This window comes from Budorcas taxicolor, chromosome 5, assembly GCF_023091745.1.
Source record: "Budorcas taxicolor isolate Tak-1 chromosome 5, Takin1.1, whole genome shotgun sequence".
NCBI classification, from domain to species: domain Eukaryota; kingdom Metazoa; phylum Chordata; class Mammalia; order Artiodactyla; family Bovidae; genus Budorcas; species Budorcas taxicolor.
The window spans coordinates 123,713,576-123,737,162 of NC_068914.1; the positions used below are offsets into that span (position 1 = coordinate 123,713,576).

A 23,587-nucleotide genomic window follows, 5' to 3' on the forward strand; every position below is an offset into this window, starting at 1 on the left:
AAAGGATGAAAAGATACTTGAATTTAATACAAAAACACCACTTTGTTCTCATTAACTATTAGACTACCTTTCCTGCAATCAAATTCAATTTTAATTATTTTGTCGATATGAAATGCTCAAGAGGGTTTTTATTTTCTAGGATATTTGAAGCTCTTCTGTTCCATAGGACATAAATTTACATTCTGATATACCTAGGAAACATCCCTTATTTTTTGCATGTAAAACAAAATTGTTTCATGGTGCCACCTGCTGGTTCCTTAGCAATATAATAATAAATTAGGTATCAAAAATTTTACAGAAAAGGAAGAAGACATCTAGACTGTTGGCCTGATCTAGCCCTCTTCCTTCAACAGAAAAAAATCCCACCCCAACTCCCAACCCCCAAATCTCACTAACTACTGTATACCTTTCCACACTCCCACTATATTCATGCTTTTTTACTGGTATTATTCTCCCTCTCACCTGTGACCTATACATAGACCCTTACACGTGCAGAGGTTTTTTTTGGCACCTCCTGGTCAAACTTGCATTCAAAGAAGATAGACTTGGGAAGATGTCTGTGCAAGTAAACACACTATGTAGAACTTTAGACCCTTCCACAATTCATTCACTTACATATAATGTCACGAGGAAGGTTCTTTGGGGAATCTCATCATACCAGAGGGATTGATTCTAGTTCTGGCCTTTATCCTCACTTGCCCTGGGATTTTTGTTGAGTTTCTTAATTTCTTTGCACTTCTGCATCTATATCTATAAAGTGATAATATTTTTTAATATCACTTACATCCCAAGATGGAGAAGGCAATGGCACCCCTCTCCAGTACTCTTGCCTGGAAAACCCTATGGATGGAGAAGCCTGGTAGGCTGCAGTCCATGGGGTCGCTGAGGGTCGGACACGACTGAGCGACTTCACTTTGACTTTTCACTTTCGTGCATTGGAGAAGGAAATGGCAGCCCACTCCAGTGTTCTTGCCTGGAGAATCCCAGGGACGGGGGAGCCTGGTGGGCTGCTGTCTATGGGGTCGCACAGAGTCGGACATGACTGAAGTGACTTAGCAGCAGTAGCAGCAAATCCCAAGAGGGAACTAAGTGCTTTCAAAAGACAGCTAAATAGGATCAAAACATCTGCAAAAATCATATGAGGTTGTTTAACTAAAAGGTTCTAAAATATATAATGCATTGGACAAATGCAAGTTGGTATTATTATTATTATTAAAGTCCCATTCAATAAATACCATCTAAATAAAAACATACTATTTAAAAAGATATTTTCAAAATACAGCCACTGCCTTATTTAAAGGAGTGTCTCAGTCACTAGGTTGCAGTAGAATAATTGTAGTAGACCCTCAGAAGTTGCTTCAGGACAGTTTTCTTTCTATCATAGCACATTCTCCTTTGAATATAGTGAGAAGCAACAGTATCTTGTGTAAATAACAATCACTGATAATTTCAAAACATCCTGTCAGCTAGGGCAATAGCCAGAAAACACTTTGATGAAAATAATATACTTAATAAAAGAAATAGGTTTTAAGTGAAAATGAATAGTGAAATGGTCCAAAGTTAGGTGGTGGCAAGAAGCCAAAATGTGTGCTAATTTACTAAGTGAATAATTTGATGGTATGGCTGCAAGAAAAATTATCATTACCAGAAGAGAAATTAAAAGAGTTCATATGTTAAAAAGAAAGAAAAAGAGTTGGTCTGTTTTATAACAAAGTCATGCTCTGCTCTTACCAACCTGCCACTGGTTGCAGGCTTTCCAGAGAAGGCAGTGGCCCATTACCAACAGGCCATCAAACTTAGCCCAAGCCATCATGTGGCCATGGTGAACCTGGGGAGGCTCTACAGGTCACTGGGAGACAACAGTGTGGCTGAAGAATGGTACAAACGGTAAAGGTCCTATTTTTCACTTTGTAAGTCACCCAAAGTCCCTGCAGTTGGCCATCAAAGTCTTAGTAATTTGGAACAGATTCTTTCAAAATACTAGCAAATTTTGCCAATGCAGGCAAAACAGATTCTCCTCTCTAGAGAACAGTACCATAAATGGTACTATGAGGATAAATGATATCCTGATAAATGACATTTTTGCCTGCTGGTTAAAATATGGTGCTAAACCAAGTTTGGAGTTTAATTCTCATTTTAGTTAGTCCATTGTTTTCTGAAGCTATGGACTTAACAACACAAACTACAAATAGCAATTTTAAAAATGAATCTAAATGAAAAACTTCATACATCAAAACAAGCCTATCTCGGTGAATGGAAAAGATCCTTGGGGCCCAATTTACATATTGCTAGGTCACTAAAAAACATTCTTATAGTCAGAGGATGGCAGCATGATCTTTTTCTTTTCTTTTTTTAACATTCTTCTTGATATAAAAACAAAGACCGGGTGGGAACAGCCTCAAACCATAGACAGTGGTCCCTGAATCTAAATTTCAACCTTTGGAAATGTACCTATTAGAAGAAAAATGTCCATTTGTTTCCTCAAATTCAGTGCCCTGCAGGTAGCACGCAAAACTGAGATACTGTCACCTCTGGGAGCGCTGTATTACAACACTGGCAGATATGAAGAGGCTTTGCAGACTTACCGGGAAGCCGTGGCCCTTCAGCCTTCCCAAAGGGAACTCCGCCTGGCACTGGTGAGTAGACAGAGGAAAGAAAGAAGACGGAGAAGAGAAGAAATGCATGGCATGCCATATAGGGAGCTGTAGTTAGTAAGCCTCAGAATGGGAACTAGAATACTATACTCTATCCATTTAATGAATATTCATATTTAACCAGTGTTAGACCCATTCACCAAACACATGGACCCTAAAGACACTTTTATGTTTTTTTTTTAATAATTTCAAACCTACAAAATTTTGCAAAAATTCTATATAGCCTCCTGCACATTCTTTCACCCAGATTGATAAATTTTTAGCACTTTGATGCATTTATCACCTTTCAAGTATGTATGTATGTGTGTGTACATGTATGTATGTGCGTATTTAGATATTATGTGCATATACATATTATTAATACATGTTATTTTTTTCCTGAGTGACGTGAGGTTATCTATCTCTTAATCTTTACTTCTAAATACTTCAGCATATAGTTTCTAAGAATAAGGACATTCTCTAACATAACCACAGAAGAGTTAGATATCAAATTTAGGAAAATTAATATTGACAATATTTTTTATTTCAATTTTGGGATCATTACTCTTCTTTTTCCTTAGATTTACAGTAAAACAAACTTGTTTTCTTGTTTTAAACACAGTGTTCTGTTGAAACCATAGGGAAAAATTTCTCTTTTACATAGTCAACTTTTTTAAAAAGGCACAAGTCATTTCATTGAATGACTTTGATGTTCCAGCAACGCATGCACAAATGCAGGCATATGCCTGCATAAAGAAACAAACAACAGAAGACTAAAGCCTGTTACTAATAACTGTGGTAAGTCAGCCCTCTCTGTGTGTCACAAATAGATGCTGAGCACTTCTGTGGGAAATGTTCCCTGAATGATTTCTTTGATAAGATGATAACCAAGTGCTATCTAAGCCAAGGTCCATGTGGTTTTGCAGGCTCAGGTTTTGGCTGTGATGGGACAGACAAAAGAAGCTGAAAAGATGACCAGTCACATTGTGTCAGAGGAGACCGGGTGCCTTGAATGCTATCGCTTGTTGTCCGCCATCCACAGCAAGCAGGAGCAGCACGACAAGGTAGAGGGCACGCTGTTTGGAATTGTCTGTGTTCAGGGTACAAATCAGGCGTAGCTGATGACCCTCCAGCCTGTACTCTCACCAGGGCGAGCAGTCTTGATCATTATTCCTTGGCACTTTTCATAGATACCTCCTTGACTGCTTAGACAACCCCTTGAAATGTTTTCTTGGTTTGTTCTGGGTCTGAAGGTTTCATGTGGGCTCATCTCAGTTTGCTTTCAGCTAACTCAATAAAGACTAACATTGGTATGTTTTATAACTTTGCATGTTCCCTCAAATATATCTTATAGAATCCTTATAACAACCCTTTAAGGCACGTCAATGGCCCTGTGTTGCAACTGTACTGTTTATCTTCATTTTTAAGTCACATAACCAGTAGATTCATGAACTGATTTGACAAAATATTTATCAAATGGGAATAAAGTGGTGTTGGGGGAAAAAAAAACACAAAAATTATTTCCCTTGTCTTCCTGGAGTTTACAGTCAAAGAGGAGACAAAGGTTGAACAAGTAATCACAAAACTAGTGCAGAATTATAGTTGTGCCCACTGATGTCGTGAAGAGCAGCATAGTCCCTAACGCGCATATCCAGGGAACCCGAATAGTCTGGGCGGTAGAGTTCTCTATAGAGTGACGTGAAGTTGAAGGTTGAATGACAGATTTATTAAACAAAAAAGGGCAGTGAATAGCATTCCAAGCAAGAAAGGGCACATGAAAAGGCCCCAAGTCAACAACGAATGGCCCATCTGAGGGATGGGCTTGAGAGAGTAGGGGGCATGTGAGATGTAACCACAGAGGTTGCTGGGCACTCTATCCTAAGGCTTGGGACCAGGACAAGGGATACTGCAAGAAGCTTTGAGGCTTTAAGGAGAAGAGAGGCTTGTCAGATTTGTGTTTTGAAGGGATCTCTGGCTGCAGGGTGTGGGGTAGTGGGTGCTGGGGGCAGAGTGAGCACCAGGCCCCAAGATGAGGCTGCTGGAGTGGTCCAGACGGACATGTGGCCAGGGCAAAACATCCAACCCCAGATGTTGTTTCAATAGGATCGCACAGTGTTCCTGTAAAGTGATCAGGGATATTTCATTGTCACTAACATAAATAGGAAACCTGGATTATAGGGAAATTATTTGGTCAGGGCTGCATTATTCCTCAATGAGAACATCAGATAAAATGAAGAATGTGCTTTGATCATCACTCACCACACTAGCCAATACGTAAAAACAAAAAGAATGGAAGATACCGTTTAAGTTAGTTCTTCTTTATCTAATCTACACTTACTGTGTCTTAATTTCCAACCTATACAGGCACTTGATGCTATAGACAAGGCTCTCAAGCTGAAACCAAAGGATCCAAAAGTTATATCTGAACTTTTTTTCACAAAAGGAAACCAACTGAGAGAGCAGAACCTCCTGGACAAAGCTTTTGAGGTATAAACACTTAATAAAATTGTTATTAAATTCATGGATTAAAATTAATATTCTCTCAGTCTTTAATGAAACATATACCATGAAAGCTAAGATCAATGGCATGTTGATAGAGTGAATTTTCTGATTAATTGACATTGTAAGTTTATTTTTTTAAATAATTGAGCCTCTGGTTTTTGACCATTAGGAGTTCTACAATACCTCCTCATTGTTTTCTGAATTATCACCTTTAGCTTGATGTTTAAAGCATTCCACATTTTGCCCTCAAGTAAGCTTTCCCCTCTCTCTGTCTCTCTCACTCTTTCGCTCTCTGTCTGCCTTCAGTAACCCTCTGTTTCAGCTAGACTGGTGCCCCAAGGAGCTTTGGCATTCCACATGTCCTAAACACTGTCCACCCCATCCATCAGTCCCTGCAGAATCCCACTCATCTACCAACACAGGCCTGTGTCTCCCTCAGGGAGCCCTCCCTACCATCCTTTCATCCAGTGACTTGTTTCCTATGAACTCCTAAAACACTTCCTGTCTCTACCAGTCATTTGAAAGCATCATATATTGTGTTGTTAGGTGTCTCTCTCTCTCCTCCATCTCCCCATCCTCTGCTTCCTCTTCCCTCTGTGCACATGCATGAGCGCTGGTTAGCTCCCTATTTCAACTGCATTTTCCTTGTGGAAAGGACTGCTTCCTTCTGTGTTCTAAAACATACTATGTTGCATCTTAGGGATGTTCAATGTGTGTATCTTTGGAATGAAATTGATAACCCACTTTGAAATAAAAAGACATTTACAAGCTAATGAAATGTTACAGAAATGCCATATATTTTCCACAATAAAGCCACAGGTTATAATTAATGAAGTCATAAAATTATGCAAAAAAGTAAAATTTCAAATGATAAGATTGTTTTTGAAAATAAATGTAAGAGGCTTTTAAAATATTATTGGAAAAGCATGTAAAGATATTTGGAGAAACTAATTTGAATGTGAATGTTAAAACAGAAATGGTGGCCTGTTTGAGCAGAATCTGAATTCTTCTCTGCCTTATGAAACTTTCAATGCTGTCTTTCTTTAATTATTTATAACTTACATGATCATTTGTAGGAGTACTTATATGGTATATATATCTGTCTATATTTTATATATTGTATTAAAAACAAAAGTATTTTCTAGTTACTTGACTAATGGATTAAATAGTCATTATGGCTTGATTTGTGAAGAGTAGGGGTAAAGCCATTGGCCAATAATAGCAGCTACAATGTTAGTTTTTTAATGTATAATTCACATTTATTATAATCTTCACAACAATCATATAAGACATGCTCATTGTCTTCATTTTATGACTGAACGAGACTCAGAGCTTTTCTAACTTTTTCAAGGTCATACAGAGAATAAGAAATAAACATTTTATTCTGCTGATAAAAATTAACACAAAACATACTCTTCAGTTTACTTTAGCAATTTTTAGCAATACGGTTTCTTAACATTTGCTTCTTCCTCCTCAAACTGAAGTAGAGAAGTGATGGACAGTTTCTAGTTATTTATGGATCTGTTCAGATAGATTCTTATTCAGGAAAATAGCAAGGAACATTAATATATACACATGGATACTTAGCTTTGTAATCGAAGACAGTACTCTTAGCCTTTAGTTTTATTTAAAGTGACAACTCTTAAAATCAAAGCTCAATGGTGAATATACCCTTTGATGCAAAACAACGTGCAAATGTTAAAAATGTATTTCACTGATAGGACATTGTGATACATGTTATTCAGACAAAAAATATTTGAGAAACAAGTAACTCTCTTCAAACACTTTAAGATCTTTCACAAGGCAGAAGAAAAACAAAGGCTTTCTAATGATTAAAACTATCCTCTGGTAAAAAAGTATTAGATGTCATTAAAGAAATACAGAATACCAATCCCTGCAAGAATTTAAGCATGGGCTGAATAATCAGATCAGATTTTGTGAGAGAGTTAAGCTGTTTAGGAAACGAAGATTCTATAGTTTTTTCTTGCAAAGTCCATTTGCAGTGAAAAGGTCTAAGAGCACCATTTTCTCGCAGATCGAGGCCAGTGGGAAATGATGCATGTAATAGAAATCACCTGCATGCCTGGCAGGCATCTTCAGCCTTTTTAAGTCCAGAGATTAGCTCTCCAAGGAAATTACACATTTCAGTTTCCTCCACTTTAGAATCATCAGCTTTGAAAAAAAATAGAAATAAAGGGAACACCTGAGAACTAGACATGACTGTTCATTTTATCAACCATTTAAATTTCCACATATATAGAAAATGCTTTCCACAATCCTACAGTGTTAAAGATGGGTTCTCATTTCCCAGCCTGAAGATATTTCTTATGTATTTAGAGCTATAAAGCGGCTGTGGAGTTAAATCCAGATCAAGCACAGGCTTGGATGAATATGGGTGGAATTCAGCACATCAAGGTAAGAAAATAATTCCTGTTCATGTGAACCATGTTTTCCCTTTGTGTTTTCTCTTTCTTCCCTTTAAAAGTTTGAAAAACTATTGTTAATTTCCTCTTTGAATTATTTGAATACTGAAAACATAGGTGCTTAAAAGTGTTATTAGCAGGATTTATGTTCACTTTGTATTATCTAGACATTGAATATCATGAAGCCATTTTAAAAAACAAATCTATATAAATTAGATGTCATAATTTTATCATAAAGAAAATAATACCTACTTAGGTATCATCATATAGTAGATAAAGTCTGCTGTGTGAACTAAACTAAAGTTTTGTTGGAGCTGCACTAATACAGCTTATTTTTCTATAGCTTAACTCACTGTCAAGATATAAGGTTATTATTTCTTATACTTAGTATATCTTTTATTACCGGACTTATTGAAAAACATTTGTTTTCAAGAGAAGAAGCTACCTTTGAGTTAATAACTGGAAGCTGCCCTTGGCAGGAAATCAAAGATTCACAGACACTCATTCATCCATCCATTCATTTGATAAGCATTGCTAGAGAACATCCTATGTACTAGGTACATGTCTAGGTATTGGGAATATAGCAGTGAACACAAGGCAAAAATACCTGTTCTTGTGGAGCTAACATTCTAGGAGGAGAAAACAGACAATAACTAGTATGTGTGTATATGTGTGTATTGTGTGTGTGTGTGCATGCTCAGTCATGTCTGACTCTGCAACCACAGGGACTGTAGCCTGCCAGGCTCTTCTGTTCATGGGATTCTCCAGGCAAGACTACAGAGTAGATTGCCGTTTCCTGCTCCAGGGGATTTTTCCAACCCAGGAATCAAACCCACATCTCCAGCATTGGCAGCCAGATTCTTTACCACTGTGCCACCTGGGAAACCCACATATATACATATACACATGAAATATATCACATAGTGAAAAGTGCTATAGAGAATAAAAGAATGAAAGAAGATAGGAAGTGCTGGGGATAAAAGCTGCAATTTTAAATTGAGGTGGTTAGGGATGGCCTTAGCTAAAAAGTGGTGTTTCAACAAAGATCTGAAAGGAGCAAGCCACATGGCAAAAGCAGGACAGTGCACGCACAGAGGTCTTGAGGTGTGAGTGCGCCAGTGTATCTGAGGAGCAGGCGAGAGGCAATGATAGAAATGATAGGAGCCGGGGTGGAGAGACCACAGGGACAGATGATACAGGGCACTGAAGGAAGGGGACTGTAATGTCTTCAGCTCTTATGCCAAACAAGTTGCGATCCTTGGAGGACTTCGAGCAGAGAAATGCAATGGTCTTACATGATTTTTAAGGATCACTCTTATTTAGCTAGCTTCTTTTCAGGCTTCTCTCAAACTTTATCCTGAGAAAATAGCAAGATGGTAATTATAATTTAAACAAAGTATAAATAGGATTTATGATTAAGTGGAAACTGATCACTCCCAGAAACACAACAAAAAAAAACGTGATCCATAACTATACAGATGGAAGGGAATAATAGGATAGTTACTTTGTAGCTATAAGCCTTGATCTAACAGAGGAGCACAGGGCTTTTCAGGTGGCATTGGTGGTAAAGAATCTACCTGCCAAGGCAGGAGATGCAAGGGACACAGATTTTATTTCTGTGTTGGGAATATCATTTGGCAGAGAAAATGGCAACCCACTCGTGTTCTTGCCTGGGAAATCCCATGGAAAGAGGAGCCTGGATGGCTACCATCCATGGGGTCGCAAAGAGTTGGGCATGACTAAGCAACTAACACTTTCACTCAGTCCAACACAGATATATAGATCAGGCACATGGCTTGGATGTGGTCATTTTGATGTCACCATTAGGATGCAGGATTATCATCATGAGGCCTTCAAGAACAACCATTAACTTTCTGTGACCTTTGCCTTGCCAGGAAATATGTGCCTCAAGCAGTATTATCCCATTCCTGGGCCCTACTCCTTGCCTGAGTCTGGGTGAAGCTTAGGAAATACTGAGGGCTGTGGCAAGGTTGATAGTTGGAATCAAACTTTGCAAGGAGATGACAAACAGAGGGAAGGAGAGACTTGCTCATACTATTGGCAATAAAAGATTATATTTTTCATGAAGTTCTATGTAAAATGAAATGAATGAAGCAGAAAAACTATAATACATTTTTTATTACTGGAGTTTCCCTTGTGGTTCAGATGGTAAAGAAACTACCTGTAATGCAGGAGACCTGGGTTCAATTCCTGGGTTTGGAAGATACCCTGGAGAAGGGAATGGCAATGCACTCCAACATTTTTGCCTGGAGAATTCCATGGATAGAGGAGCCTGGCGGGCTGCAGTCCATGGGGTTGAAAAGAGTCGGACGCGACTGAGTGACTAACACTTTCACTTTCATAATCAGAGCTCCCAAGAATAGTAAGGAGAGATAGGAAAGACTTCCTAAGTGATCAGTGCAAAGAAATAAAGGAAAGTAATAGAATGGGAAAGACTAGAGATCTCTTCAAGAAAATTAGAGATGCCAAGGGAACATTTCATGCAAAGATGGGCACAAAAAGGACAGAAACAGTATCAACCTAACAAAAGCAGAAGATATTAAGAAGAGGTGGCAAGAATACACAGAAGAACTATACAAAAAAGATCTTCATGACCCAGATAACCACAATGGTATGATCACTCAACTAGAGCCAGACATCCTGGAATGCAAAGTCAAGTGGGCCTTAGGAAGCATCTCTATGAACAAAGATGGTAGAGCTGATAGAATTCCAGTTGAGCTAATTCAAATCCTGAAAGATCATGCTGTAAAAGTGCTGTGCTCAATTTGCCAACAAATTTGGAACACTCAGCAGTGGCCACAGGACTGGAAAAGGTCAGTTTTCATTCCAGTCCCAAAGAAAGGCAATGTCAAAAGAATGTTCAAACTACCACACAATTGCACTCATCTCAGACACTAGCAAAAGAATGCTCAAAATTCTCCAAGCCAGGCTTCAAGTGTATGTGAACTGTGAAACTCCAGATATTCAAGCTGGATTTAGAAAAGGCAGAGGAACCAGAGATCAAATTGCCAGCATCCATTGGATTATAAAAAAGCAAGAGAGTTCCAGAAAAACATCTACTTTTGCTTTATTGACTACACCAAAGCCTTTGACTGTGTGGATCACAACAAACTGTGGAAAATTCTGAAAGAGACCACCTCACCTACCTTCTGAGATATCTGTATGCAGGTCAAGAAACAACAGTTAGAGCTGGACATGGAACAACAGACTGGTTCCAAATAGGGAAAGAGTAAGTCAAGGCTGTATATTGTCACTCTGCAACTTATATGCAGAGTACATCATGAGAAATGCTGGACTGGAGGAAGCACAAGCTGAAATCAAGATTGCCGGAAGAAATATCATTAACCTCAGATATGCAGATGGCACCACCCTTTTGGCAGAAAGTGAAGAAGAACTAAAGATCCTCTTGATGAAAGTGAAAGAGGAGAGTGAAAAAAGTTGACTTACAACTCAACATTCAGAAAACTAAGATCATGGCATCCGGTCTCATCACTTCATGGGAAATAGATGGGGAAACAATGGAAACAGTGAGAGACTTTATTTTCTTGAGCTCCAAAATCACTGCAAATGGTGACTGCAGCCATGAAATTAAAAGACACTTACTCTTTTATTGGAAAGTTATGACCAGCCTAGACAGCATGTTAAAAAGCAGAGACATTACTTCACTGACAGAAGTCCGTCTAGTCAAAGCTATGGTTTTTCCAGTAGTCATGTGTGGATGTGTGAGCTGGGCTATAAAGAAAGCTGAACACTGAAGAATTGATGCTTTTGAACTGTGGTATTGGAGAAGACTCTTGTGAGTGCCTTGGACTGCAAGGAGATCAAACCAGTCAATCCTAAAGGAAATTAGTCCTGAATATTCATAGGAAGGACTGATGCTGAAGCTGAAGCTCCAATACTTTGGCCACCTGATGCAAAGAACTGACTCACTGGAAAAGACCCTGATGCTGGGAAAGATTGAAGGCAAGAGGAGAAGGGGAGACAGAGGACGAGATAGTTGGATGGCATCACCAACTCGATGGCCATGAGTTTGAACAAGCTCTGGGAAATGGCAATGGACAGGGAGCCCTGGCTTGCTGAAGTCCGTGGGGTCGCAGAGTCGGACATGACTGAACCACTGAACTGAACTGAACTAAATCAGAGTTGCACCAGATGGGCCATATCACCAAGTACTATTTTCAATTCTGCCTTATGACATTAATGCATATTCTAGGATGGAACTGGCTAATAGTACTTTCTTCAGTGAAGAAAATGTTCCATGTATGTACTGTCCAAGGCAGTAGCCACTAGCCCATTGTGGCTGTTGAGCACTTAAAATGTGGTTGGTACAGTTGAGCAACTCGATTCTTAATTATCATTAACTTAAATTTAAATAGACACAGAGGACTAGTGGCCTTCATAGTAGCTAGTACAGTTCTAGAAATTGGATAATTCAAATTCCCCACCTAGCACCTAGAAATTGGGGACGTTGAGTTAAGGGATATAACTTACTTAAAAAGGGGCTTCCAGTTTCATTAAGAAAAGAGCAATTTGAGTGAGAGAAAATAACTCTATGACTAGATTTTGTCGAAAAGACAGAGAAAGCTGATGATCTGAGATGGCGATGCCTGGTACCAGGCTGAGGCCTAAATTCAGAGAAACCTCTTGGGTAAACAATTTCAAAATCAACCACAATAAGAACACAGTCTGAGAGCAATTTGAGAGCCACAGATGTTCAGTTGTCTGCATATATATGCTATGCTTAAGAAATTTCAAGAGACAATCTAAAGATTAAATACTTGAATTTTAAAAAATAGTCATGTAGCTAAATCCAGGTTCTTATTCGTTCAGAATTCTGTTTAGCCTCTTATCAGAATCAGTGTTAATAATCTGAAATACTTTCATTTATGCACATGCCAGTGCCTAGATTCCCAATGTAGAATTACCTGTTCTATGATTTTTACTCTCCTTTTCACCAATATGACAAGTGAATATCATAAGAAATAGTGTTTACTCATTTACATACAAATAGTCATTTAATGGGCTTCCCAGGTAGCACTAGTGGTGAAGAACCTGACTGCCAATGCAGGAGACTTAAGAGATGCAGCTTTGATCCCTGGGATGGGAAGATCCCCTGGAGGAGGGCATGGCAACCCACTCCAGTATTCTTACCTGGAAAATCCCATGGACATAGGAGACTGGCAAGCTACAGTCCCTAGAGATGCAAAGAGTCAGACACGACTAAAGCAACTTAACACAAATACACATAGTCATTTAATAATAACAGTAATGATGGCATCAGATTGAGTGCTCATTATATGGCAGGCAGGTGTCTAAGACCCTGACACTCGGGAGGTAGTTCATTTAAGCATTCAATAAATATTGATATTGCTACATAGTACTTTTATTCTGCTGCCTGCTGCTGCTGCCAAGTCGCTTCAGTTGTGTCCAGCTCTGCGTGACCCCATAGACGGCAGCCCTCCAGGCTCCACCGTCCCTGGGATTCTCCAGGCAAGAACACTGGAGTGGGTTACTTTTATTCTAAGAGGTACTATTTTAAGTTGTAATGAAAATTTAGAGAGTAACTGGTCTTTATCCACATGGAGCTGTAACTGAGAATAAAATGGAACAAATTCATGGTTTTTTAGAATGAAGAGATCTCTACTGATCTTACTGCTAAGACTTCGCAGCACACAGATCTTAAAGAGAGTCAACCATACAGAAGGAATACATTTAGTGGCAGAAAAGAATCTGGGAAAAAAGTTAATAATTCTGACTTGTTGTCAGGGACCTTCTGGGACCAGGCACATGTGGTTGCCAGTTAAACTGAAATATTTAATTTATTCAAAAACAAAACAGATGGGGACCAATAGAGGGTGGAGACAGGGGTCTTTTACAGATCTGGAGCAACATGCCTTCCCTCCTGCCTTTAGAGTATCCAGCAGATATATATGGTCACACACCTTGAGTATGGGATAAATTTGACTCCATATTATTTATTATCAGTTCTTTTCATTTTATAAAAGCATATTTGCACTAAAGCCTGTATTAGGCAAAAGTTGCTTTTATGTTTTAAGGTGAAGATTAAAGTATTTCCTGTCACTAAGTAGGTACAATAGATTCCTAAACTATCTACTTTTTAATCATTACTCTTGCAATTTCAAAAATACTTCTCTCTCTCTCTCTCTCTCTCTCTCTCTCTCACACACACACACCCCTCTCCCCTGACTCAACCTTCTCTCTCTTCCCTTCGCTCTAATTATTAATTTCCAGTGCTTTGGTTCCATTTGATTACAAAGGAATAGTGTTAACCCTGTGAGAACACTATGAGATGATAGCTTCATACACTGTATTAATAGAATTGAAAATCTGTTTTCCTGCCATTTAAACTTATGGCATAACCCTTATCTTTCACATTCTCCATCTGGTCTGGTACTTAAACAAATGGATTCTCCAAGAGCACCAACAGATAAAGATGAAATTACACAAGCAGACAGGGTCTCCTTATGAGGACATTAATGTTAAAATGGACCAGAAGATCTGTTTCTTAGTCTCCCCATTCTTCAAGCAAGCATTCTGATGGATCAGAATATAATTATCCCTTTTCTTTTTCTCTGCAGGGAAACTACGTGTCTGCAAGAACTTATTATGAAAGAGCCTTACAGCTGGTTCCAGACAGCAAACTACTGCAGGAAAATCTCGCCAAATTGGATCGCCTTGAGAAAAGATTACAGGAAGTTCGAGAAAAGAACCAAACGTAGCAGCGTTTGACCCAGTCTCAAGGGACAGTGCTGGTGTCTTTGGAAGAGGAAGTGATGGAAGCTTTGTTTTCACATCAGTTGGGGCACAATCAATGGCATTTTCCTCTCACCCCGAGTTCAGGGTGACACATTTTGGGACACCTGCTGGTAACGCTGTGCTGGAGACTTGCATTTCCATGAAAGAAGACAAAAAGAGCAAACAGGGGCTAGGAGACCTGAGATGGAAGGAAAACCGCAGCCGCACATTTTACAGAATTTTTTCTTGCTTTAATTCTAGATTTCCTTTCATATATGTGTCTGCTTTTTCAACCTGGAGATCTAATTCCATCTCTTAGTGTAGACATTTCTTGGTGTAGCCTCGCAGAAATAGAGGTTTGAAATGCTACGAAGGCATGGCATCTCTTCTTTATGAGAAGAGATATTTCAGAGAGAATAAATCCTCTGGGATAAACCATTTGGGAAATTCTTCCAAGAGGTAGCTCATTTAATTCTCTGGAACTAGAAATGAGTATCTCACAGTTTTTGTAAAAATCTTCTGGAATATATGGGGAAAGAGGCTGTTGTTAAGTCAGCTTTATCTTATATCCTTTTGAGGATATTGCTAGAGCCTTATTGAGAAGTAAATTAAATTCCACTCTGATAAAAGCTGTTTTCCCATTGCCTAATGTATCAATAAGGAAGTTTCTGGAATTGTGTATGGGTATTCATATTCCTATGGGAAAATCAAGGATGTCAGCACCCCTGATTGTTTATGGAAATGTTTTAAATTATTTTAATTTTATTACAAGTATTATTGGAGTAGTGGTTCTGCTCTAAGATTTCATAAGTACTTTTAAAAATCATAAATGTTTCCACCTCCAAATATATTGTTATTTTGGTGGAGAAAAAATAGTATATTCTACATGAGAATTATTAAAGATATTAATTGAGAGAAATGTTCTACTTTATTATCTTAACTTTCAGAGATTATTTTTTGAAAATATATTTAATCATTGAGGAATATTTACAGTATATTACAGAAATCTTCATAGACTCTAAATGGATGTAAGGAAGCTCTATTGATTGATCTTCCTAGGCTTAATGAGACTTCCCTGGTGGCTCGGACAGTAAAGCATCTGTCTACAATGCAGGAGATCCGGGTTCAAGCCCAGGGTTGGGAAGATCCCCTGGAGAAGGAAATGGCAACCCACTCCAGTACTATTGCCTGGAAAATCCCATGGACAGAGGAGCCTGGTAGGCTACAGTCTATGGGGTTGCAAAGAGTTGGACACAACTGAGGCTTAATGAGAATTCTGTGCTTAAAACATGAATGATAGAACCTGCAGTTCTTGGTTCTATGTTTGGAATTTTGGAGATTTCATGGAAAATGCTCAAAAAAATCTAGGAAAAAATCTAAATTCATAATTTTAAAATATATATATTTATATTTAAAAGGTATGGATGGCAAAGTTGAACTTACAATTTTACATTTGTCTTTTAGTATTATTTATTTCATATCATAAAATATTTAATATATGAATACATTTTTCTCTGTACATAGTTGTTTTAGTAGCAGCTTTTACAACTGATCATACAAAAATTATTAATCTAAACTACAAAGTAATTAAGTTTCAACAGTCCCTCAAAACTTTTGTATTGATTATTCACTTGCTAAATTTAAAGAAATTAGGAATCAGCCATCAGTGTTTGGGTGGTAATATATTTTGGAGTTGAAGGAATTGGAATATGTCATTCTAATTTGGTATTCATCATAAACTTAAAAAAAAAAAAAAAAAAACCTACTCTGGATAGTGCTGTTCCTGGTGCTAAGCCAGGTGTCATACACATTTAGTAGCTTGAGGCACACATATGTGACATGCTCCAGCCAGAGCGAGAAGCCTTCTGCTTCTTTTTAGCCCCAGTAGTGGAAAGCACTGCCTCTGTGTTGTTATTATTACTTTTTGTCAAGGTAAATCTAGATAAAAGGAAAAAAATTTCTTTGGAAAGGGATGATGCCAGGAATATTTTAAATACAAAGGATTATGGAATTTAAATTAGCATACATGTTTGTGTGTATCAGTAATCCAATAATGTATATATTACAACTATGATCTTCTGTTTCTAATAGTCTTTAATGGTATAGATCATAAATGTGTCTAAAATTTCATTTCAAATATTTTTAGTCCCCCAATTTCAAATATTATAGTCCTAAGGTCAAGAAATGTACTATAATATTTATTATAAAATAACTACTCCACCCCCAAAATGAAAAACATGGAACCCTAGCTAAAAACAATATCTAGTACTTTAATTACAAACTTTTTAGAATAATCAGTAACAAAAATTTATACTTAGAAAGTTAATGGAAAAGATCAAGCCCCAAATTTTGAAAAGCAATTATGCCTTATCTGAAGGGCTGCTAAAGATACGAGAGTACATTTGTTGGAATAATTGCAATGGCTACTACAGCCTAAAAGTTTCTGAGAGAAAAGGGTCATGTGGCCTTCAGGAGACTTTTTCTGCCTTCTTTTGGATGTTTTTCTCTCTCCCCATCTGTCTCTGTTTTCTGTCTCTTGTCTCTCTCTCTCCCCTTTCCCTTCCCCTCTCCCCCCACCAACCCCTTCCATCTCTCTCTCTCCCTCTCTTTGTCTTTCTCACTCTGTCGTTCTGTCTCATTCTATCTGCGCACACTGGCATCTCTTTGAACATTAGAAGTAAGCACTTTTTGTTGGATCAGGTAGTTCTGTCCTGAGTTAATACTTTCACTTAGATGTAGCCAATGAAATAGCTTTCATAGTTGCATGGTACCTATAAGAAAATAAATCACATATTATTTTTCAAAGATATTAAGTGTATTTTATAACTATTTTTATTTGCTCTTGTAACATGAAATATTATGTGGAACTCATCCTTATCAAAATAAGAATGGGGTGCCCTGGCTACTCATGGAGTTCATCCAGATTCCCTTAACAAAAGCAGGCTTGGCTGTGAGTTCATAACCTCTTCCCGAGATGGGATTGTAGAGTTAGCTTCGTGGACATGCAGTCTCTGCAGGCCTCAGGGTCTTGCACTCAGGTGCACCTTGAGCTTGGTTGGATGCTCTGCTTGAAATTCTTAGTAATTTTTGAACAAAGGGTCCTAAAATTCTATTTTGCCCAGGACAGGAAGGAATGTAACTGATAACAAGGCTGGAGTTCGTTCAGTCTATCTAACCTGTCCTTCTGCCCTGCACAGAACCAGTTCTCCTTGCCTTCAGATTCTCCAATAAGTGGCAGTCCTTTCACATGCCCTTTGACATAGAAGCCACGAGAATGGCTTTACAAGCTTATGTTAACCTTAAGAATTATTCAGGATTTCAAAGCTGACTCAGATGTTTTCAACCTGTAAATGGTATTCATGAAATATGGCTCGTTAACTGTAGTGAACTAAACCAAAGATTCAAATACCTTGAAGGAAAGGAAAATTTATTTTAGGGACTCTTGAGATATATTCTTTTAGGTCTGTTTATTTTAAAGCCCATCACAAAACAAAGAGGATTGTCAGCACTTGGATTCCAGCCCCCACAGTACTTCACATTCCCCAGTGTAGGAGTCTGACGTGCCTAACACGTAGGACCTCATTCGGTGCAGCTGCTTTTCAACAAGGCTAAATGAGAAAAATCCAGAGCGTTCCACACAAGCCAACTGAAAAAACTAATTTGAGGAGGAGTAAAAAGCAAATGTGGGTTTCATACTCTTTCTTTCAAACCTTCCAAGCCTCTCAAATTGAAACGCCACATTTAGCTGACCACTGAGATCTCGCCCCTCACACACAGGTGCTCTATCTAGGCCCTAGTGGACTTGAAAATAACCTGGGTGCGCACTTTGGGAATCACTGGACCTCAGCCACTCAGGTTAAGATTCTAATATGCAGCCAGGCTGGAGAACCACTGCAGGCTAAAACCTTTAATAAGAGTTTATGACTTTTACCAGGAGATGTTTACAGTCTTTTACAGTTTCCACTTCTAAATTTAGACTAAAGTGAGCCAAGGAATTTCAAAGGATGACTTAACAGCACACTTGGTTAGTTGAAGCTGCCGTGCCAAGATTGACAAACAGGTGGGTTGGCTGAGGTGGTTTTGCATTTGTGGCAACAGGACTATAATTTGATCTTATATTTACAGAACTCTTTGTCCTCAGATGGAGAATGGCCCTGCTATTTTCATCTACCAGATGAGGAGCCCAGTATATAAAACTCATGTTTTGTTATGACTCATAGAAGGATCCATGACTTAAGTTTAGGCCTACACCTGTATCTCTTTTTTTTAAGTTATACATGTCAACTTTTGTTAATTATTTCTTAATTGTACTCATTACAATAAGTTTAAAAAATATTTTTCTCTGGTTTGTGATAGATTTGTACCTTAGATCAATAAATCTATAGGGTTATAGTAACAGCACTCAAAGCAAATGCAGTTATAGGCATTGTTTATTTTAATATTTTCCTAATTTCCAAATCACATTTACTTTGATAAAAGCATATGTTGGTATTTCCCATTAATAACAACAAAAACAACTATCTAAATAGCATCTTTTGACATTTTTAAAAGAGTAAAAAGAAAAAAAAACCCTGTCAAATCTTATGTTTGGGCTACAATTGAATAAGATAAAAACTTACAATGCCAAAAATGTAGGGAAATGTAACTTTTTAATTATTCTTGAAGTTTCTGACGTGAAAACTATGTTGAGCAATCCTTACAAAAATAGCACTTCCTTATTTTTGTCTTTTAGTAGCTACATAACTTAAAAGAAATGAAATAACTTCAATCAAGCTATGGTTTATTATCAGTAAAATATAATGTCACAACAGAGTCAGTATCTATCAACTGGCTCATATAAAAATGTTCTAATTTTATCACCAAGGATCCTTTCCATAAAAACCTTTAGGGCACATAACTGATAAAATTAGCATCATCACAATATGAGGTCATTATTAGTTTGTAAGTTTAGATCAACATTTGCCACAAACTAAAAAGAGCTCTCCATGTCCAGAAATCCAGGACATTTTTTCCCATTCTCAGTGGCGCACATGGTGTGTATTTGTATCAGTGTGGATAGAAGTAATTCAAATGTGCATAATGTCCTTTTGGGGCTGTCTTGCTGATCCATAGGAGGGGAGACCCAATCCAAGAAGGAGATTTGAAATCTAGTCCTACTCTGCCACAAAGGAGTTGCCTCATGCAGGACAAGTTACCAATTGTCTCAGTCACGTTTCTCGTACATTAAAGGAGTGGTTAATTCTATGGGCCTATCAAGCTCTGTGAGTCCCCCGAATCCAAATGGAAAGCCCACTGCCTCCGCACAGGTAACTGTTGAGTGTGGCTCTTAATTTTAGAAATTCTTAAGATAATTACTGCAGCAAAACACAGAACCCTAAAAGTGACTGAACTGCCCATATACTTTAATGTGACAGAGGTAAATACTCCTATTTTGCAGTCTCCATTCCCTTCTCCAGGGGATCATCCCTGGGTCAGGAGGGATGATCCCCTGGAGAAGGAAATGGCAACCCACTCCAGTATTCTTGCCTGAAGAATTCCATGCACAGAGGAGCCTGGTGGGCTACAGTCCATGGGATCACAAAGAGTTGGGCACGACTGAGTAACTAACACTTTCACACGTAAAAATTAGTGATTTTGTTGTGTTTCTGGGGAAAAAATTTTTTTAATTTCCTCCAAAGACATTAAAGTATCTGTAGAAACCATGGCCTGCTTTTATAATGTGGAAATCGGCTGACTTGCTGTAACTCACCCATCCTTCCTTTTGTTAGATGGAATTACTTGTATCATGTTTTTCAGATTGCTTTGATCAGTTATATATAAATGTACATTTTTGTTACTTTTGCTGTGCCAGTTAGAAATATATCTCTCATAACGGATTTCTCCCATTTAAGTCTGATTATGTACACTTTGCCTAGGTCTTTCCAAAATAAAATTTATGTAAATGTATATTTTATATAAAATATGCTGAAAAGAATTAAGTCTTGTTTCAATCTCTCAAGTGGTCTGTGGTTAGTACCCGCTGAAATTTATGTCACAATTAGGTGCCCACTTTTAAAATAAAAAAATACCTTCTTTCTTCCTTTCCCCCATTGTTCCTTCCTTCATTGCATCGTTCTGTGTGCATGGTGCCTGCTGTCCTTTTCATGCCACACAATGACCATTTCAGTATTTACCTATTCCAGATACCCTCCCCTCATCTTACTGAGGAGATAGATGCCTTCACCTCTTTCTTGATGGTGTAAATACAAAGTAGAAAACTGGTACTTCCTCAGTATTCTGCACTCTGTCTGCAAACTTCCCTGCATCTAATTCTCCTGTTGCTACAATGGAAAAAGAGGATCCTGGGCCCTGGATATCACTTCTTGTAGAACTTCATTCTTTAACCTCTTTTTTAACCTCATTTTTAACCTCTTTTTTCTTTTTTTAACTTCTTCCTTTTGCTGGCTCTTGTCAGTTCAGTTCTATTTTAAAACACAGATACTGGTAGCCACCATGAAGGTCACTTAGAAAAAAACCTTTCCTTTATTCCTTTTCATCTGGTAGCTACTACCGCATCTCTATGTCCTTCACAGCCACTCTATCAGAATAAATTGTCTCCACTCATTCTATCTCTGTCCTTCACATTCTCTCTACATCCTAGTGAAATCTGTCCCTGCAACAAATTCAAAGGAAATTGCTGTTTCTAATGTCACCAATGATCACTTTACTGCCCATTCCTAGGCCTTGTGGGATTTGGGAGAGGGTTCCAGAGTTTGAACCAGTGTTTTAGTGGGCATGGAAAAACTTATTTTTTAAACAAAACATTATGTACCCATGGTTTACTTATTGCTCCTGGGTTAGTCTCCTAACCACTCCTAATTTTTCAACTATCCTTAGAACTGGGGCATCCATCAAACATCCTGGAAGGCCTCCAATAGCAGATCACGATTATGCTGCCCTAACGAAATTATGTTCAAATTCAATGCAGGTTTCTCAATCCAGTTTGGGATAGTCCAGCTCACTCTGCTTGACATCCTTTCCTTTTCTATAGTTTTGTGGTTTTTCCTTAAATAAGAGAATGCTTCCATTTCAGCATCACCACAAACTCAATTCATATTTAAACCATCATCTTACTAGCAAATTTATATCTGAAACTAATGACATGGCTCTTGATATGTATGCAATTTACAATGAATGACTCTTTTTCTATTTAATGGAAAGGCATTATTTTTTAGGGCTGTAAGGGAACAATCCTCTGTATTAGAAGGACAAGGTCTCATTTAAGGCTGGGAGTTTGAACTCTGGAAACAAAGGGAGCTATGCTGTAACAGGAAATGATGTCCAACCCCATGGAGACTTCGGGTCTGAAACAAAACACTAATGATCCTGCAAAGCTGTGTGTGTACCACATGTACAAGACTGCAAGGGGTCACGGTTTCTGAGCTTCATGAGAGAGTTAGCCATGAACTTGAATATTGTGGGTCCAACTTGCATTTTTTCCTTCCTTTTCTCTCATTTTGTAAGAGCTTTGTAGTAGATTTAGTATGACCCACTCTTGCTAAGAAAAAAGAGAGGAGTTTGGGTCCATTTGGATGATCTGAGCTTTTTTGGAGAGTAATGAGTCCCTGAGGCCACAAATGGTTATGGTAACACTTGTGGGATTGCTACAGCAAAAGCAAAACTCAGAGATAAGCGTGTTGAGGGCTACTACCTGGAGATAACCTGGAGAACTCAGATGTAGTTGTATATCTTCAGGAAAGAGCTGTTTACCTTACCAAGCCCCCTCCTGGTGTTCCCTCAGTACTCGAGGTCAAAACCCAGGCGTCATCTACTCAAACTGTCATCCAAGGTATATTTTCTTAAAACGATGCTACTCTCAAAAACAATTCAGTCCAACAGAACTATATGATGATGACAGTGTTTTGTATCTGTGCTGTCCAATATGGTAGCCACTAGCTACAGGTGTCTGGTGAGCACTTAAAGTGTAGCTAGTGTGACTGAGGAACTCAATTTTTATTTTAGCTAATATTAATTTGAATAACCACATATGGCTAATGTCTACTCTGTTGAATAGTGCAGCTCTAGAGCTTTTCAGTGATCTAAGACTTGAGATACAAAGATCACAGAAACTCCTTTTAGGCTCATGAAACAAAAAGGTTTGAGATGGTATGTCTCAAGTTTGGGTGTCAGTCCCATTCTTTGAGCTTTTTGCCCAAGGTTCCCAGTTCACCTTCTGCTCCTTCTTCCCTCAGCTGTCACCTGCCTGTCACTGTACCTGCATTCCCTCCACTTTGACCATCTCTGTTTTCCTGTCCTTCTGTCTACCACTTGTCTCCCTAATTTGTTTACCCGTCTACCTCAAGGAGCTTTTATTTACCTTTTATACAGAAGTGAAACAATAGGGCCTGGGTGTCTAGGTTAGTTAATATATATATGTAGTGTTCACTTAACTTTGTCCTCATTTTTTGACAAATTATAAATCAGTTACAAATTCTAGCTTTATTCCTCTCCCAACCTCAAGCTAATTTGTCACAAATTACTTACTAGAAAATAATATTGATTGAAAAAATGCTAACATGCAGTGAATTCATTTTAATAATCTTAAGCGCTGGATCCTACAGCTTTGGTCTATTCCACTGAAGCTGATGATAACACTGACACCCAGAAAAGGAGTAGGGCAGAAATCTGATCGTTCATATCCAGTCCTTTTGAAAACTCAGGAGTGTCAAGGTCTTCAACAAGCTTTTTAGAAGCTAGGTGGGATCTTTAATACTCAAACTTTCAAGAGTCTTCCTCCTTTCAGGGTCAGCCTGCCTGTGTCCTGCATGGGTGCCCGGCTTCCTTTACCCTGGGACTTGGGCCACATTCAACAGATTCACCTGCGCCGAGCATTCTAGGCCATTGATCCCCTTGGTCCTGCATCTGTCCTAGCATCTCCTGCATCTGACTCTGGCTCGCCTGCAAGGTTACCTCGCTCCTGTTTGCTGGAGTGAATGGCGGGGACGCGATGACACCTGGGCAGCCGAAGAGCAGCTGCGGCCGGGCTGGTCCTGAGGAGGGACACCTGTGCGCCCGGCTGCGAGGCAGAAGCGCCACCCACCCCCCAGCTCGGAAAGGGAGTGATGTAGGCAGGCGCTTCCGGGAGCTCAGAGCCGTGAGGCCGGAGCGCTTCTCTTCGCTGATTTGCAGCGCCTGCGTCTGGCGAAGATGGACGGGTCATCACGCGCGGGAGCCATACGGGCATTGCCCGGGGCTGTTTCACTCCTGCTGCTG

General features: G+C 38.7%; 1 protein-coding gene across 1 annotated transcript in view; it reads left to right on the forward strand.

Annotated features, from left to right (window-relative positions):
• The window catches only part of TMTC1 (transmembrane O-mannosyltransferase targeting cadherins 1), a 318,256-nt gene extending 303,203 nt beyond the window's left edge, over positions 1-15,053 (forward strand). Inside the window, exons 15-20 of the mRNA XM_052640320.1 lie at positions 1,752-1,887; positions 2,492-2,636; positions 3,560-3,697; positions 4,998-5,120; positions 7,473-7,550; positions 14,179-15,053. Coding sequence (XP_052496280.1) covers positions 1,752-1,887; positions 2,492-2,636; positions 3,560-3,697; positions 4,998-5,120; positions 7,473-7,550; positions 14,179-14,319 — 761 coding nt within the window. The 3' untranslated portion in view covers positions 14,320-15,053. The remainder of the gene's footprint in view (positions 1-1,751; positions 1,888-2,491; positions 2,637-3,559; positions 3,698-4,997; positions 5,121-7,472; positions 7,551-14,178) is intronic.
• Positions 15,054-23,587: the final 8,534 nt, after the last annotated feature.